Here is a 16,182-nt window from a genome sequence, read left to right as displayed (position 1 = left end):
TCATACAGCTAGAGTACCTGTAATACATGTGGAATCTGTCATTTACCTATACAAAATGTCAGTATAAAAAAAATTGTTTATTTTAATCAAACACGGCATCTTTATTTCATTTCAAAATCAGAATAATTTAATACTTTTTACAATAAATAAAGAACAATCTAAAGAATTTTAACCAAATTTATGTATAAATGTTGCTCCACCGCCAACATTTGGTCTACTATTTCCATATGGTCCACCTAAATGTTGTGAATAAGTTCTGGTGCCAAACAATTGATTTCTTCCATTTGGACTTTCCCATACTTTAGCAGTTGCACCAAGTCCTACATCAAATCCTTGTTTTGGTGAACCACCACCACCACCAAACAATTTAAAATTGTTATTAGCCGGTTGTAATGGAGGTGGTTGAAAAACATTTGGAGGGTTTGCAATATTCATGTGCGCTGGTGATTGGAAGTTATTTTGTGGTTTCGGTTGCAAAAAATTGAACTGTGCACTAATGATTTCTATATTCACAAGTACTAATAATGCACAAGTTAAAGTTGAAAATGTTTTTAATTCCATTTTTGCGTAATGAGTAATTTTGATTTCAATTTACTTTAAGATTTGATATTTTAGAATCTATTATAATACAATTTGTATGAATGAAGTTTGACTGATTTAATCTCAGTAATGTCATGCTATTTTATACTGATTCGAAAGTACGGATTTTTATGATTTGTAGGGGATTTTTCTTAAATAAAAAAGCGGACCATCTTTTCTTTGTTTTAAATTAAGAAAAATAAAACAGCACCGCACTCAAGATACATTAAAAGAGGGTATTAACAGGTTTTCTTTTTTGTTTTTGTTTTGAATCTCTACTTGATGCTTCGAATTATCTCTACTTTTTAATATTTTCAATTATCTTCGTCTTGTCCTTTACACATTTTTCTTAGCATTTTTCAAAAAATCCCCTATAAATTTTATGAAAAAGAAAACTTTTTTGAAATAGTATAAAATAGCAAAGTGTAAGTGAGATTAAGTCAGTCAATTTTCAACACAACAATTATAAATTTGAAATTTGTAAAATTTATTTATCATTAAATATAAAAAAAATGGAATTTAAAACATTTTCAATTTTAACTTGTGCATTATTAGTACTTTTGAATATAGAAATCATTAGTGCACAAGTTAATTTTCTACAGCAACCAAAACCACTTAATTTGGATCTACCAAAACCACAATATGATTTCAAGTTACCACAAAAATTCAATTTTGATATTCCAAAAACTCCAGATACTTTTTAGCCACCTAAACCACAATTCAATTTTAGTCCTCCAAAACCGGCTAATGATAATTTTAAATTATTTGGTAATGGTGGTGGTTCATCAAAACAAGGATTTGATGTAAATCTTGGTGGAGCAGCTAAAGTATGGGAAAGTCAAAATGGGAGAAACCAATTGTTTGGCACTGGAACTTATTCACAACATTTAGGTGGACCATATGGAAATAGCAGACCAAATGTTGGCGGTGGAGCAACATTTATACATAAATTTGGTTAAAATTTTTTAGATGTTTCTTTAATTATTGTAAAAAGTATTAAATTATTATGATTATGAAATAAAATAAATGGATGTGTTTGATAAAGGAAAAAAAAATTTTTATTTTAACATTTTGTATAAGACTTATTTCTACAGGTGTGAGCACTGACCAATAGTGCAATGGTTATTGCACTGGTCCTTTAACAAAAGGATCTTTGGTTCAAAGCCGAGTCAGGTTACTATAAAAATTATATTCAATATTATATAGCTGTGTACACATTACATATATAAATAAAAAATTAATATTAATTAATTGCCATATTTCAATAATATCCAATATTATATAATTATACCAGCAAAATAAAATAGTAAATATCAATATCCTTAAATATTTAATATAAAACTACGGTCAGCTTGTCACAAACAGGTACCATGAAGTTTATGATTTTTGTTTACGGTATAATTTCATTTAGACTATATAGTGAAATTTGTAAATTTTGATAGATGCGACAAATTGGCCTAGTTTTCGGATTCAAAAATTTTTATTTAAGATTGACTCTTGCTTGGTATTTATAACACAAGGTATCTATTATATCACATTTTTTATATAGCCCTCTTACGTACTATGTGTGTACGTACTATATATAGTATATTATATAATTTAAAATATTTTTACAACCATTTACATTGTTATTGCCTTTTTTTACTTCTTTTTTGCTGCTCCTTGAAGATTTTTATTATCGAATTTTCCTAATAATACTTGCAATTAATTTTAGAAAGCAATTTCAACTGCTCAGCTTGTCCCTTTTGATCATATTTTAATTTTATTAAATCTGTATCTTCTTCTTCTTCCTCTGCCTCCTTGCTTTCGAATGTTTGCGGTCTTTATACACACATTATTTTAATGACACTGTTGAAAATTTCTTTGCATTTTTCTTGGTCTCCAGAAGATTTTATTAGAACTGGCAAATTTCTCAAACCTATCCAGTTTCTAATGTTTCTTAGCCATGAAATTTGTTTTCTCCCGATTCCTCTTTTGCCTTGAATTTTGCGCTGTTTGTAACATGTCCGAAATATGCTTCTTTTCGGCGCTTGATGGTGATAACTAACTCACACTCTTTATTCTTCTCAGTACTTCAGCATTGGACATCAAGGATTTCTTCTCAGTACTTCGGCATGTCTACTCCAGGAATTTTCAGAACTCTGTGGTTCTATTCATTTTGGCTACTTTCAGAGTCCATGTTTCTATTCCATACAACAATATAGACCATACGTAACATTTCACGAATCTGAATTTTAGTGCTATGTCGAAATCATGAATGGTAAAACTTTTTTGAATTGAAAGAACATCCCTCTGGCAACTTAGTTTCTTAACAAAGTTTGTAAATCTTCGATACTGCCAGCTATTAACGTGGTATCATCTGCGTGTCTGATGTTTTTAATTTTGATACCGTTAACCTTGATACCTTCTTCTACATCACTGATTGCTTCTTCTAATATGTTTCCTGAATAGATGTTGAAAAGTAGAGGTAAGTAGATGTCTCTTGTACCCTGCTTTGAAACCAAATGTGCATATTTGTACATAGGCGGTCGACAATGTATCATACTTCTTTGATTCTTTTAACTTCGGGGATTTTTAACAAAAAATTTTCTTTTCAAATACGATAAGAAAAAAAACGCGATGTTTTTCGGTTTTTTTATTCTTCAAGTTTTTGAGGTCAAACATAATTTTGCTCTCAATTTTAAAAATAATAATGGCAATAATTAATAATCAATTTTCAAAGATTTTAATAAGAACTCTGAAGAATTCCCCCGATAATATGAATTGAAATTATATAAGAAAATTAATTTTTAGATTTTTTTTGTTTTCAAGAAAAAATTCCCTACTTTATAGTTTCGCAAAAGAGAGTCACTTTGTAATTTTTGTATATAAATTAAATGAATTTGGAAAATAAATATCAATATTACTTGAATATTACTTAAGTAATTACAAAAATTATTTATTTAAAAAAAATTAAAATTCTAAAATAAAAAAAAATGGCAAAAACAATTTGTACAATATTCGCTTTTGCATTACTCGTAGTGAGCTATGTAGTAAATGTTAATAGTCAACAACCACCGAAATTCAATTTTGATCCGCCAAAACAACCAAATAATGATTTTAAAGTATTTGGTGGTGGTGGCGGTTCATCAAAACAAGGATTAGATTTAAATCTTGGTGCACAAACTAAATTGTGGGAAAGTCAAAATGGAAGAAATACATTACATGGTACCGGTACTTATTCACAACATTTAGGCGGACCATATGGAAATAGTAAACCAAATTTTGGCGGTGGAGTGACATTTACACATCATTTTGGTTAATAACACAAATTCATGATATTTTTATAAGATAAATTTAAGAAATGTATTTATGAATAAAAGATATTATTTTTGAAATTTTTAATTTAATTTGTTTTAATTGTAATATATTACATTTATAATCGATTGCGGAAACGTGGGATGGGTTGTAGCGTTGTGCAATATTTTTAATAGCATTTAAGAAATTATTTAGGCTGCAATACTAAATCGTAATTATGTTTAAATCAATTTAATTAAAACACAATCATCTTCGAAATATTTAGCTGAAATTTTTTATAAGAATCTACACTTCCAACAGCATCTTTATAAAAATTCTCAAATTAATGGCAAATATTCGTTCAGAAGTCACAGATTGAACACAATCAATTCCAGATATCGTTTTTAATTTGCTTCAATTGTTTTAAAAGTGAGGTCATGGACAAATATACCGCCGTTAGAATTCTTCATCTCATGTACCTTACAAAATTTTCTCGTTTCTACTCATATTTTATACATTAAAATTATTAAGTGTTAATATGTATATAAATTAAAATGAATTTGTTAGTGGATTCCCTGAGTAGTTTTTTTTTCTTCAATTTCAATGAATTTTTTTTGATTTTTAGTGACTGATTTTTATATACGCGCAAGCTTTTTACTTTCATCGATCAGAAGAATTTCGTAAGGTGAATGAAAGATGAACGCATGAGAGTAGAAAAAAAGTTATTCAATAACGCTTATCATATTCAAGCATATTCAAGCACAAACAAACGTTTTTTTGTTTTTGATAATCTTATAATCTTATGTTTTTTGTATTCCTTTTCATAGCAAAAACCGGTTAAATTTTACATTTAAACGTCAGTTAAATTTTGCAATTAATTTTTTGTATATATTTAAAATAATATTTTATACTACTAAAGTTGAGATAGAGAAGAAAATCATCCGGATGTGATTGTGCCACAACAATCACAAATACTGTAAAACTTTGAATTTTTAATTCTAAGTTTTTAGCATATTTTATTTTTGAGCTTTTAGGAAAGTTTAAAGTGCTTTTACGATAAAGTTTAAGCTTTTTAAAAAAATGAATCAACACGAATAGAGCAGATTTCAGGTGCGTCGTATCGAAAGCTTTTAAAATTGAGTTACGTTCGATTATTAATTTTTTCTTGAATAAACTTTTCAGAATATTAATGATTTGGGAATAAACATAAATATACATATATATAAACGAACGGGAGCGAATTAAGAATCGGCGAAAAGAATTTTCATTATTCATACTAGAAGTAGCACTGAAAGGCCACTTTTAAACTGCGAATGTAAAGGTTGCTCATTAACAATTTGTAAATTTAATTTACTAGAATAAGACATTTTTGCTTGTTGACGCGGTTCTGAAGAAGCAAAAGTGCTCTCAATGAGTTGTGATAATAGTTGAGGCTTGAAATATACATATATAAGTTGGCAAAATAATTTAGCAATTTGTCAAGATTTTTTAAGCGCCTATATGATATGCCTATATGACATGTTAGTATTATAAACCATACTAAATAAAACCATTGTGTATACATTATAGCTTATACAGAAGACAATTTTTGTAATTACACAATAGAACTTAATAGTCCCCAGCACCTCTCAAAAAAGTCTGTATAGCGCTATAAACTATATACACAATGATAAAACTGAAGAGAAAGCATTATAAATTCGCCCGTCCGCCCATCTTCTCGCCTATCCCAACGATAACCTGTCACCTGTCCCAATTGAGTTAGGCTCACCAAATTTTGATAAACGATTTATAATACTAAATGGCGGAGCTCTATTTAATTTGGAGGTAATTAAGGTAGTAGTTCAGATGGCTGCTTTAAAACTTAAAAAGTTATTTGACTATATCCCAGAAAATATTCAATAACATCAACATTTTGCACGAGCAAATATATTATGGGGGCTGTTGTGCTTGATAAAAATTGTTGAAATTTCTTGACTCGTGATGGTAACTGCTATACGACTTTGAATGTTATATGGTCTATAAAAACTATACTGAAATTACATTTCTCTGTATAGTCTATACTTAAATTACTCAGAATTTATTGAGTTCATAGTGAGAGGTTATAGCCTATCTAAATACGCCAGTATGTACATATGCACATTATAAAGTACATATGTATGTATGTACATACATACATACATAATATAAATAACATTTTATACTAAACGAAATATGTAGTACACCATATACATTTTTGAAAAAATAGAGTGTGTAAGAACTTAATGATTATTGTATTGCTTTTAAGAAGCGGGAAATTCCCTGTTTTATAAATTACAGTTATAATATTATAAACATTTTTATTTACAGACTTTCAATCTATACTGCATAAAATTATTTTTTAATATTTTTCTAAGAAAACTATATGAAAGCTGTATTGATTTTCTAGTTGAATTGATAAAGATTTGGGAATGTAAAATGTTTACACTTAAATAATTTATTAAACAACGTGAAGTTTTGATAAGGTAAAAGTAGAATTACCTACAGTGTAGGGTTCTTAATAGAGTGTAAGGAAATCTAGTGTTAAGCGATATTATTTACAATATAAAAATTGTGAAATATAAAAAATTATGGATTTTACATTTAGATTCAAAGATTGTGGTAGCGAAATATATAACATTAATAGCAATATAATAAGCTTTATTGTTACAATTAAATCGTAATATACTTTGGACTATGTTTGTATATTATAACCAGGCTTGGTTCTGGCTTGTTCGGCACCCTACGCAGTGACTATAAAGTTCGCCACCTCCCCCGCTTTCAAAGAAGTGATTAATATTCGATAAACATTGTACATTAATGCATAATAAATCTTTTTATTGTAACTTCGTATAATGCTTGTAACCTCATCAATGCAAGATTAGTCATAGAATTAAAGCCTCGAGTTAAAATTTCATATTTTTTTTCAGTGTTTGTATCCAGATACAAGATATCGTCAAGGTAGTCGTAATGTAGGTGTAAATTTAAAAAAAAAATTTTTTGAAAAACACATATTGGAAAAAATTTAGTCTTGTTTTTTAAGTTTTCAATGACGCCCTATTTCCGGTGCTGTTTGCAAATGTTTACTTTGCATATATGATAGATCCGACGTTGATCGTACCTTTATAAATACATTGTAACTGCAGTATAATATTTTGCTTTCTGTTTGATTGAATAATATGTGTATATGTATACAAAATTTTTATTATTTATTTTTTACTTCCGATATCTTTTTAGATAAGAAATTGTGTTAGTCTAATCAAAAAGAAAGTATAAAAGGTGTAGTACATATAATTGACATATCGCATAATTAATTTACATTCGAGTCGATTAATAAGTTATATAAAAAAAAAACTTTATTTAAAAATGGGATTCGGAAAGAAAATTAGGAAAGCACTTTTTGGGGGTAAACCTAAAGGACCTGGTCTTACTGTTTGGCAAAGTCAAAATCAAGCTACTACTGTTGGTGTAAGCCCAAATTGTATCCATGTGAGATCAAATTTATAACAGAAAAACAATTGGAAGAAGAACGATTAGAAGCTGCTCCCATCTGCAAAATTATTTATATTTAATAATAAATTGTGAAATTAATATGACAAAGGAATAAAAAACAAAAAGCTTCAACTTAATTTTTATTATTTTAAAGCATTTTAATGAAGAGCATTAATAATTATTTCAAATATTATTGGGTGCTTTTTAAGATTTTTAAAAAATTTTGTTTTCCTATACAATTTTAAAATATTTTGTTAAAAATATGATAAAAAATCTTTTTAAAATTGAGTTTTTAAATTTACTTTGCACATTTCACAAGGCTACTCGAGTATTATCTTGTCATTAGTCACACCAGAGCCTCAAATTGAGTAAAACAAATAGAGAAAACTATTGAAATATTTTTCTTAATGGAGTCAAATATCAATTGACTAATTTAGTTAAATGAAGCAGAAATTGAAGAAAGCCATAAATTATTTAATTTATCTGGATAGTGTTGAAATTACGTAATATGCATAAGTATTTGTTAGTTACTTGTGATATTTTTATCTTATACTTATTATAAAATTTCGTATATACTTAAAGTACTATTTTTGACATTTAAAAAATTTAATATGGTGAATAACCGCACACATGAATAACTAATAGCATTTACAATTGAATAGTGTAAGTATGTGAAAAAATCCCCGAATTTTTCTCTTTTTTCTTATACTTATATTTATGTTGCTACTTAGGCATTGATAAAATATCCATATTAGAATAAAAGTGTATAAATAGCGAAGAAATTATTGTTCAAATATCATAAAAAATATTTAATTCGTGCAATTAATAACTTCTTTAACAGATAAAAAAATTATATAAATATGTCAAATAAACCAGAAACAATTCCACCTCAATCTGATACAAAAATTTTTGGTGGCGGTGGTGGATCCGGAAAAACTGGATATGATGTAGCACTTGGTGTTCAAACTAAACTTTGGGAAAGCCAAAATAAATCTACTTCTATACATGGAACTGCAACATATGCTCAACATTTGGGTGGACCATATGGAAATAGTAAACCAAATTATGGTGGTGGTATTGGTGTCAGATTTAATTTTTAAAGGAGAAGATTTTAATCCTACCAAGAGAAAAATATGTGGCTGTATACATTTTAAAAAGCATATTTAAAAACATAACACAAACCTAATACTGAAAATAAATTGATAAAATTTTAAAATTGAATAATTTTTTTGCTTTCATGTGCGTATTGTGCTTATTAAATTAGTAGATTAAAAAAATTTAATAACTAGTTTATAATATTAACATATTCAAACACGCTTGGTATAATTAACATTTCAAATAAAATAATAGTTTGATTTCCGTATCAGTGAACAACGATTTTAAGTGCACTTTTGAGGAATCTATCTGAATCCGCTATGTAAGTCTTTGATATTTCGTCTAGCTTTCTTTGCCCCACGTGGGCACACTACCCCTGCCCAGAAGCGGACACTCGCAGGGATAGTGAAAAATGGTGTCCTTCTTGTCCACTTCTTGATAGCTGCGACATGCCGTATTGAAGAGAAATACTAGCCTACATATACCTACGTACATTTTAAAGGAGAATGCGTTTAGTTCACATAAAAGGAACTCAAAATAGTAATGATACTTAAAGTAATTTTATTTAAAATATAATTTTTATTTTAAACATTTTTCAAAAACCATTTCCTCAACAAAATAAAACATCATTTAAATAAATCATAAAATTATATATGTACAATTATTTATTGTTCAACTTTTGCTGCCGTATTTTTATTGCGATAATTTCCTTTTGCTTCTGAAACACAAATTCGAACTTGTTCAATTAACCATTGTACACCATCTTCTAAACCTTCACCTGTTAATGCATTACTTGAACTGATATGCCATGGTTTATCATAAATAACTTCTAAACTAAGTGCTTTTTTATGAAATTTTAAGTGATTGTACAGCAAAAAGGTGGTTAGAATTATGGACACATATGTAAAGAAAAAGAAAAATTCATTAATATTTTATTTTAGAGTATCTAGCTAAATTTTAAATATTTTCTAAAAACATTTTTACATATAAAAATTTTGTAGATTCGGGTCGAATATACTTATAAGCGGCCTTATTTATTAAAATGAAACTATTACAGGAGAATGAAAGGATGAAATATTATTGAATAAAATGGGATTCTGACAGTCAAAATTGTTTACTTTGAAAATCGCATTTTGTTAGAACTATTATCTGGAATTATAAACAATCTGATGGTAACAGCCCAAGCTAAAGCACTTCTCTTGTTATGAGGCTTTTAGGTTCTCCTCACGTCGACCCATATTACGTTTTGTGATTCCCTTCCCCGCTTTAATTAGCACTATATATAGACGTCTGACAAATGGCTGTATAAAAGCTACCTCAAGCTATGAAACCTCCATCGAGGTCATGAAGCCACTTCTTTAGTATTTTTATTATAGGACAACGACCGCCTCGTAATTGCGCAATAAATGCCCGGCCTCCATCATTTCGTCATCTTCCAGGCAAAGATGACAGACATCGCCCTCCACCTTGTTTTTCATTGGAAAATTTTTTGGACTGTGACAGGCTCTGAAATCGCCTCAAAGATCGACAGTGGTTCATTTCTCCCAACCATTCAATTTCAATTGGTTTCAGTACCTCAAAATATGGTTCCGACTCAATGAAAAGCTATCCGGACGAGCCCATCAGCTCATTTGCATCTATGTCGTAATGTTCCGACGTACTACTTGTACTCGTAAGTAACAACTACTAGAGTCACACAGAAAAATTGTAATTCATGCATTTATTAATGAAATTAGAATTTAAGAACTTACCAGATGCTATTTTAACACTTGATAATGCATCACAACAATCCATTTTATTTGCAAAAAATAAAATTGGAAGTTTTCTGTTTATTATATCAGGATGTTGTAGTAAAATTTCCAGTTCATCTTTAACAACAACTATAAATTTATGTGGGTGCACATGATCATAAAAATAAACATAATGAAATATTTTTGCGCCTCTACTTTAAAACATTAACTGTGAATAAATATCATAAATAAATCATACCTAAACGCATCCGATCACTTGAATCAATTACGAAAACAATTCCCTGGCACGTTTTAAAATGATGTTCCCATAAACTTCTATATCTTCCGGCACCTGACATATCAAAAGCCGTAAAAGAAACTCCTTGATCTATAATATTCAAATAAAAATAAACAAAATTATTTAAATGTACAAAGGATACTTTTTAATTATATATTTTATTCTCAATTAAATTCGATTCTGCTTATATTGAAAACATATTATTTAACTTTTAACATTATTCAACGCATATAAATTTAAAAAAAAAATAAACAAAATTATTTAAATGTACAAAGGATACTTTTTAATTATATATTTTATTCTCAATTAAATTCGATTCTGCTTATATTGAAAACATATTATTTAACTTTTAACATTATTCAACGCATATAAATTTGTGTACCTATTTACTTTAGTTAGAAATTAAGTCTTAAATGGTACAATTTTTAATAGAATGTATGAAGTACATCTGCACGTAATGTATTTTGTACAGGATTATGTTTATTTACATATAAGTATGTATTCATTGCATCAATGTATGCAGGCCCTGATCTGATTTGTTGAGAAATGAATGTACGTTGAATGTACGTTTACTTACGTGTTAAAATAACAGATTTTTTATTTTATCAAACATATGGTGCTAAATTTTTTGTAATCAATGTTTCTTTTTTCTTTGTTTGTCCCTTCTTTCATAATATTTTGAACCACATGTGGTACCTTCTTGTATTTAACATACGATTATAAAACTTGATGCTCTTTGAATAATAAATATATCTCAATCTTTTAAAACTTTCAGTTGCTTGGTTCCATATGAAATTAATTTCTTCAACGCTTAAAGCAAAAACAATATGTATATTAATTAAGTTGGGTCAAACCAATGGTTTGTATTGTAGCACTTTTCCCTTCAACAAGTGAAAATTATGCTTTTAAATACAGTCTATGTATACCTATCACACTATTAAAATTATTTTCAGTCATATACAAAACTCTTTCTGGGATTGCATATATTTAGGATGAACGATTTATGCAGTATTTCAAATAAAACAAAAATTAATATAAAGAGGGGTTAACATAATGCTCGATTTTAAGGTTTAATTGTGTAAGTTAAGAAAAATAATTATATTTTTTAATGTCATGGAATTTACCGTTAGCTTTTTGCGTTTATAGAAATTTGAAAAAGCTTGCGGTTTCGGAAATATAAGGTGCCAAAAATTCAAATTTTACAAATTTCAAGAGGCGATAACTTGAGAGGGGGTGGAGATGGAAAAAAATTTTCTTCTAACGAAATGAACTATTTGTTAATGTCTAAAAGCCCCTTTTTTTGAATTTCAAGCTTCTATATGCTGGGGTTTAAAAGAAAAACGACATCAAAAATTTGGAAAAAAAAGACTTTAGATAACGGTAAATTTGAACGGCCATTTTGTATTTCTTAAGTCTAACTATAGTATACCACGTTAAGGGAAGCAAACCGCTGCCTTTCTGCGTTCTCAGAATTTCAAAAATGCTTATGGTTTCATTGCAACAAATATTTAAAAATGGGCATTTTTATGGTTTTGGGGGGTATAACTTCTAGAGGGGGGGACATAGGTAAAAATTTTGTTCTCCAGAAATTAGTTTCTAGTAAAGACCTATGTACGTATTAAATTTCAGCTTTCTATCTTCAAGGGTGTAGAAGTTTTGTAAACAAAAAAAGTATCCACGGACGGACGGACAGAGTGAAATTAATAAGCCGTTTTTTTAAAAAAAATTTTGGAAAAGTGCTAAAAATGAAAGAAGCATTTTCGCAACCATATTTAAGCATGTATGAAAAAGAAAGCTAAAAAAAAGAGAATTTTAAAAGATCTATTAGTTCATCAAAGAATTTCAAATGAAATTCTTTATAGATTAAAGCAAATGAGATGATTTGGTTTTTGGTTCATTTAGTCAATCACATTATTGATTTTGCTTTTTCTTTTTATTTTAAAAGTGCATTTTGTTTTCTTTGAATAGCAAAACATTTTGGTGTTTTTAAGTCATTAAAAGATTACTCTTATAGTACTCAATCCTTTTATTAATTTCCATATGTAAGATTATTTTTAAAGTATATACCAAGGATAAATAATTTTTTGTATATACTTATATGACTTAAAGTATTATAGACTTACAGGAATTTCAAAATTTTGTGATCTCATTGCTGTATACAGCTTTTAAAGAGTGATGAATACATTTCAAACAGTTCCAGTAATTGTTGTTAGTATGAAATGTGTATGCTATACATAATAACATACACCACATGAATCATGTATATTTGTATAGTTTTATACATATTTACATATAATATGTATGTATGGATGTGAATATTAGAGAATAATAGTTAGTATAAGGTTGAATGAATCTGATTGGAAAATTTTTAAAATTTTTAAGTACAAACGTAAAACGTTTAAGGTTACATTGTGGAAGTTAGTTGTACTCGCATATGTTCGTGTTTGTATATAGTAAAATTAATGTCCATATCACTTCGATTCTAAGTAACATGAGTTTTTGATACAATATCTTTTTAATTTTAGCATACATACATGTAATATTATAAGATTCTTTTACGGGATATATTTATTTTTCATTGTAATTAATTTTAAAGGTTTAAGCTAAAAAGTTTCTGAGTATATAATAATTAATTTTATTAAAATAGCAATTGTTTTCAAACTTTAAATCTGTTGAATGTTTTCTTAATCAATTTTCAATTAAATAATTTTAAGAATTATTGAGAAAATTTAGTTATTAAAATTGAAAGTAAATTTTTGTAAGTGTGGCTAATTTTAATAGGCTTAATTGAAAATTTTTCACAGAATACTTTTTTCTCTCTTCTAACAAATAAAAATCAAAGTACCTATACATGTCCAACAATTTGAGAAATAAAAATATCATATTAAATATTTTGCATATATTGAGGAGAAGCAACTTAAAATATTCTATTATTTTACGGGTTTTTTCGCCTTACATAAAATGGCGAACACTGTAATTAAATGCTTTCTATCTTTTTCAATGAGCAAATAACTTTAGATACGAGAAAAAATATAGAGGCTGACAAAATTATACTTTAAAGGATATTGTAAATATTTGCATTGAAAATTAGAATTAGAAATAGAAGAGCCTTAATATGTAAGTAGGTCTATGTAAGTGATATAAATTAATGAAAGAGAGATATTAAAGAAAATCTTGAAGATTATTTCACTTTTTATAATTTTATGATTTTATTATCAATAATTCACATCAAATATATAAAATAAGTATCATAATATTTTAAGTTGTTATTAAAAATTTATTAATGTCAATTAAATTCAATTTTATTAGAATAAAGTGATGCTCTAGAATTTTTTAGGCATTTTTTATTTTAAAATACAGCATTGTTAAAGAAATATAATATAAAATTAACAAAATAATAAAAATATTTGTCGAAGTGGAGCGACAAATATTTTTATGTCTTGAATTTAAAATTCCAAGAGATGACCACAGTGGCACTTGTCGGCAATATCGCGAAACTTGTCTAAGCCATATTCTACTTGCCGTTCTGATATGACCTATGGCGTAGTGTAACGACGTTTTTTGTTGAACAGTATTTAGCAAGTAACAAACAAAATGTATACCCCCAAAAACATGAGTTTAAAAGTACTAAATTTTATAATGTACGAGTAATACATAAATTCATTCATATATAAGTACAGACCGGAAATTTTATGACAGAAAACACCTGTATAGTTAAAGGTCTTAAATTCACAGAAAATAGATACATACATACGTAAGTCAGTGCGAATTTGAAGCCAAGAGGTGCCCCTAATGTTAAATAATGTGGTCCTTAACTTTGTGGAATTTGTGAAAATAAAGAAAAGGGTTATACTTAACTATAAGTAAATAGAAGCTTTTCCATTGTGTCTTTATTCAGTGAAAAGTCAAGTCTGTGTTTGTGTTTGTTGCATAAAAGCAGCATTCTGCTGACAGGTTCATGTTTCCCATAATTGGACCTATGAAAAGAAATCATGGAAAGATCAAGTCGGGTTAGATTAAAATGTCGGGTTAGATTAAGTCTTTTCATAAGCTGAAAAATGAATAACAAATCCGCAACGTCATGTCTATTGCCCAGTGTTTGTAGCTCAATTAATTTGAGCCTGTGTTCGTAAGGTGGAAGAATGATGGGGCCTTCAAGGAAGAAGGCGCAGTGCGAACCTCAAAAAATTTTTTTGAATAGACTAAATCCTATTAATATGTATATCGTAATAGGGTGACTATACTTGTGAAGCATATTCAAGATGAGGACGGACCAGGCATGTGTAAACCGATTTCAAGACATAAGGATCATTAAACTCCTTTGAACAGCGTTTAATAAAACCTAACATCGAGCTTGATCTACATATGATATGATTGTAGTGGTTTGTGAAGGACAACTTGCTATCGAAGCAAACACCCAGCTCCATAATTGAATCAACTCGAATAAGAGCTTGATCATTCAAAAAATAGTTTGTAAAAAGTGGCCGTTTTTACTTAGAGTAGCACATTTATGCACATTTACTTACATTGATTTTTAGGTTATTACTTGAACACCACCCGTAGAAGTGGTTAAGATCATTCTGAAGATCATCAGAATGATCTTAACCTGAAGAACATCATTTGCAGAGCTTATTTTTTTGAAAATTTTCATGTCATCAGCATATATGAATACCTCACTGTGCGTTAGCATGGAAACAACATCATTAATTGAAATTATAAACAGCAGTGGCCCTAAGTGACTACCCTGGGGTACACGAGAATTAGACGAAAGTGCCGAAAAAATTGCTGAACGAAAGAGGTTTCTGTAAGTCCTACCAGAGAGATATGACTTTACCCAGGATAAGAAGTTGTCAGGGAATCTTAAGAGTTTCAATTTTAAAATAATAATTCCATGTGGCAGTATGTCAAAGGCTTTGCTAAAGTATGTGTAAATTACATCCGTCTGATACTCATTTTCCATATTATTTGAGGAAACTGTCGTGGCTTCCACTGGAACCCCCATTCATACAATGGACATAAATGTTAAATTTGATTAATACGTTGCGTAGAACGAAATACAAAGGAAGATTTTTTTATTTAAAAATATAAATATAAACTTTTTTTTTTGTTAGAACAAATATTATATAAGTGACGCGACAAGCAAAATAAGGCTCATTACTTTTGATATTTTTTAAAAAAAATTATATACTCTCGAATATTCTACACATTTTATTACATAATATATAATCTTAAGTAGCGTTTAATATAAGTATGTATATTAGTATTATTAAAAATATTTAATCACTTAAAAAAAGCAGAACTTACTCTGAAATTTTTCAACACTAAATCCAACTGTTGGTATTGTTATAGCTGATTTTTCATCTGGACTTTTAAAATGATTTATTATTGTTGATTTTCCACTATTATTCAATCCAACAATTAATATAGTAACTTGTTCTTTTTTTAATTTTAATATTCCAGCTAATTTATCAAATATTCCCATTATGGCAGAAAACGTATTATAACATTTACTAATGCAATTCTTTTATTACAATTTCGTGGAATTTTAGGTTTAAAAATAGATTGTTGTACTCGTAATTGTGATATAATTGTGATACTGTCCTTATTATTCTTTTGAATTTTTTTATTTAAATTTAAATAGATATTCCAAAAATAAAATTTATGAAAACAAATATAAACTAGATTGTTATAAGAATA

The 16,182-nt window shown here is 28.1% G+C and overlaps 5 protein-coding genes across 5 annotated transcripts; 3 read left to right on the top strand and 2 right to left on the bottom strand.

Moving 5' to 3' along the window:
* Positions 1-79: 79 nt before the first annotated feature.
* LOC129613695 (diptericin-D-like) lies at positions 80-647 on the bottom strand. Its single transcript, XM_055527868.1, has one exon. It carries the CDS (start codon positions 559-561, stop codon positions 169-171), a length of 393 nt encoding a protein of 130 aa, XP_055383843.1. The 5' UTR covers positions 562-647; the 3' UTR covers positions 80-168.
* Positions 571-1,628, top strand: LOC129613687 (diptericin-D-like). Its single transcript, XM_055527859.1, has 3 exons — positions 571-574; positions 616-635; positions 1,284-1,628. Exons 1-3 carry the CDS (start codon positions 571-573, stop codon positions 1,536-1,538), a joined length of 279 nt encoding a protein of 92 aa, XP_055383834.1. The 3' UTR covers positions 1,539-1,628.
* A 1,855-nt stretch (positions 1,629-3,483) lies between these two features.
* Positions 3,484-3,963, top strand: LOC129613696 (diptericin-D-like). Its single transcript, XM_055527869.1, has one exon. The coding sequence runs from the start codon at positions 3,555-3,557 to the stop codon at positions 3,879-3,881; it is 327 nt and encodes a 108-aa protein (XP_055383844.1). The 5' UTR covers positions 3,484-3,554; the 3' UTR covers positions 3,882-3,963.
* Positions 3,964-8,186: 4,223 nt separating this feature from the next.
* On the top strand, positions 8,187-8,552 carry LOC129613698 (diptericin-D-like). Its single transcript, XM_055527871.1, has one exon. It carries the CDS (start codon positions 8,223-8,225, stop codon positions 8,460-8,462), a length of 240 nt encoding a protein of 79 aa, XP_055383846.1. The 5' UTR covers positions 8,187-8,222; the 3' UTR covers positions 8,463-8,552.
* Positions 8,553-9,019: 467 nt separating this feature from the next.
* LOC129613697 (ADP-ribosylation factor-like protein 6) lies at positions 9,020-15,967 on the bottom strand. Its single transcript, XM_055527870.1, has 4 exons — positions 15,790-15,967; positions 10,447-10,575; positions 10,209-10,337; positions 9,020-9,298 (listed from the first exon to the last, which is right to left on the bottom strand). Exons 1-4 carry the CDS (start codon positions 15,965-15,967, stop codon positions 9,123-9,125), a joined length of 612 nt encoding a protein of 203 aa, XP_055383845.1. The 3' UTR covers positions 9,020-9,122.
* Positions 15,968-16,182: the final 215 nt, after the last annotated feature.

The sequence above is a fragment of the Condylostylus longicornis genome, unplaced genomic scaffold, assembly GCF_029603195.1.
Source record: "Condylostylus longicornis isolate FDR11 unplaced genomic scaffold, ASM2960319v2 ptg000086l, whole genome shotgun sequence".
Classification (NCBI taxonomy): domain Eukaryota; kingdom Metazoa; phylum Arthropoda; class Insecta; order Diptera; family Dolichopodidae; genus Condylostylus; species Condylostylus longicornis.
The sequence above is the reverse complement of the archived record's forward strand: the minus strand, read 5'-3'. Positions and strand labels throughout refer to the sequence as shown.

Coding starts and splice junctions, on each gene's coding strand:
- LOC129613697 (XM_055527870.1), bottom strand. CDS start 15,967: ATGGGAATATTTGATAAATTAGCTGGAATATTAAAATTAAAAAAAGAA. Junction 10,576..15,789: donor TAGTGTTGAAAAATTTCAGA/GTAAGTTCTGCT, acceptor TGAATATTATAG/ATCAAGGAGTTTCTTTTACG. Junction 9,299..10,208: donor AAGTGTTAAAATAGCATCTG/GTAAGTTCTTAA, acceptor TTCATAAAAAAG/CACTTAGTTTAGAAGTTATT.
- LOC129613698 (XM_055527871.1), top strand. CDS start 8,223: ATGTCAAATAAACCAGAAACAATTCCACCTCAATCTGATACAAAAATT.
- LOC129613687 (XM_055527859.1), top strand. Junction 636..1,283: donor AATCTATTATAATACAATTT/GTATGAATGAAG, acceptor GATACTTTTTAG/CCACCTAAACCACAATTCAA.
- LOC129613696 (XM_055527869.1), top strand. CDS start 3,555: ATGGCAAAAACAATTTGTACAATATTCGCTTTTGCATTACTCGTAGTG.
- LOC129613695 (XM_055527868.1), bottom strand. CDS start 561: ATGGAATTAAAAACATTTTCAACTTTAACTTGTGCATTATTAGTACTT.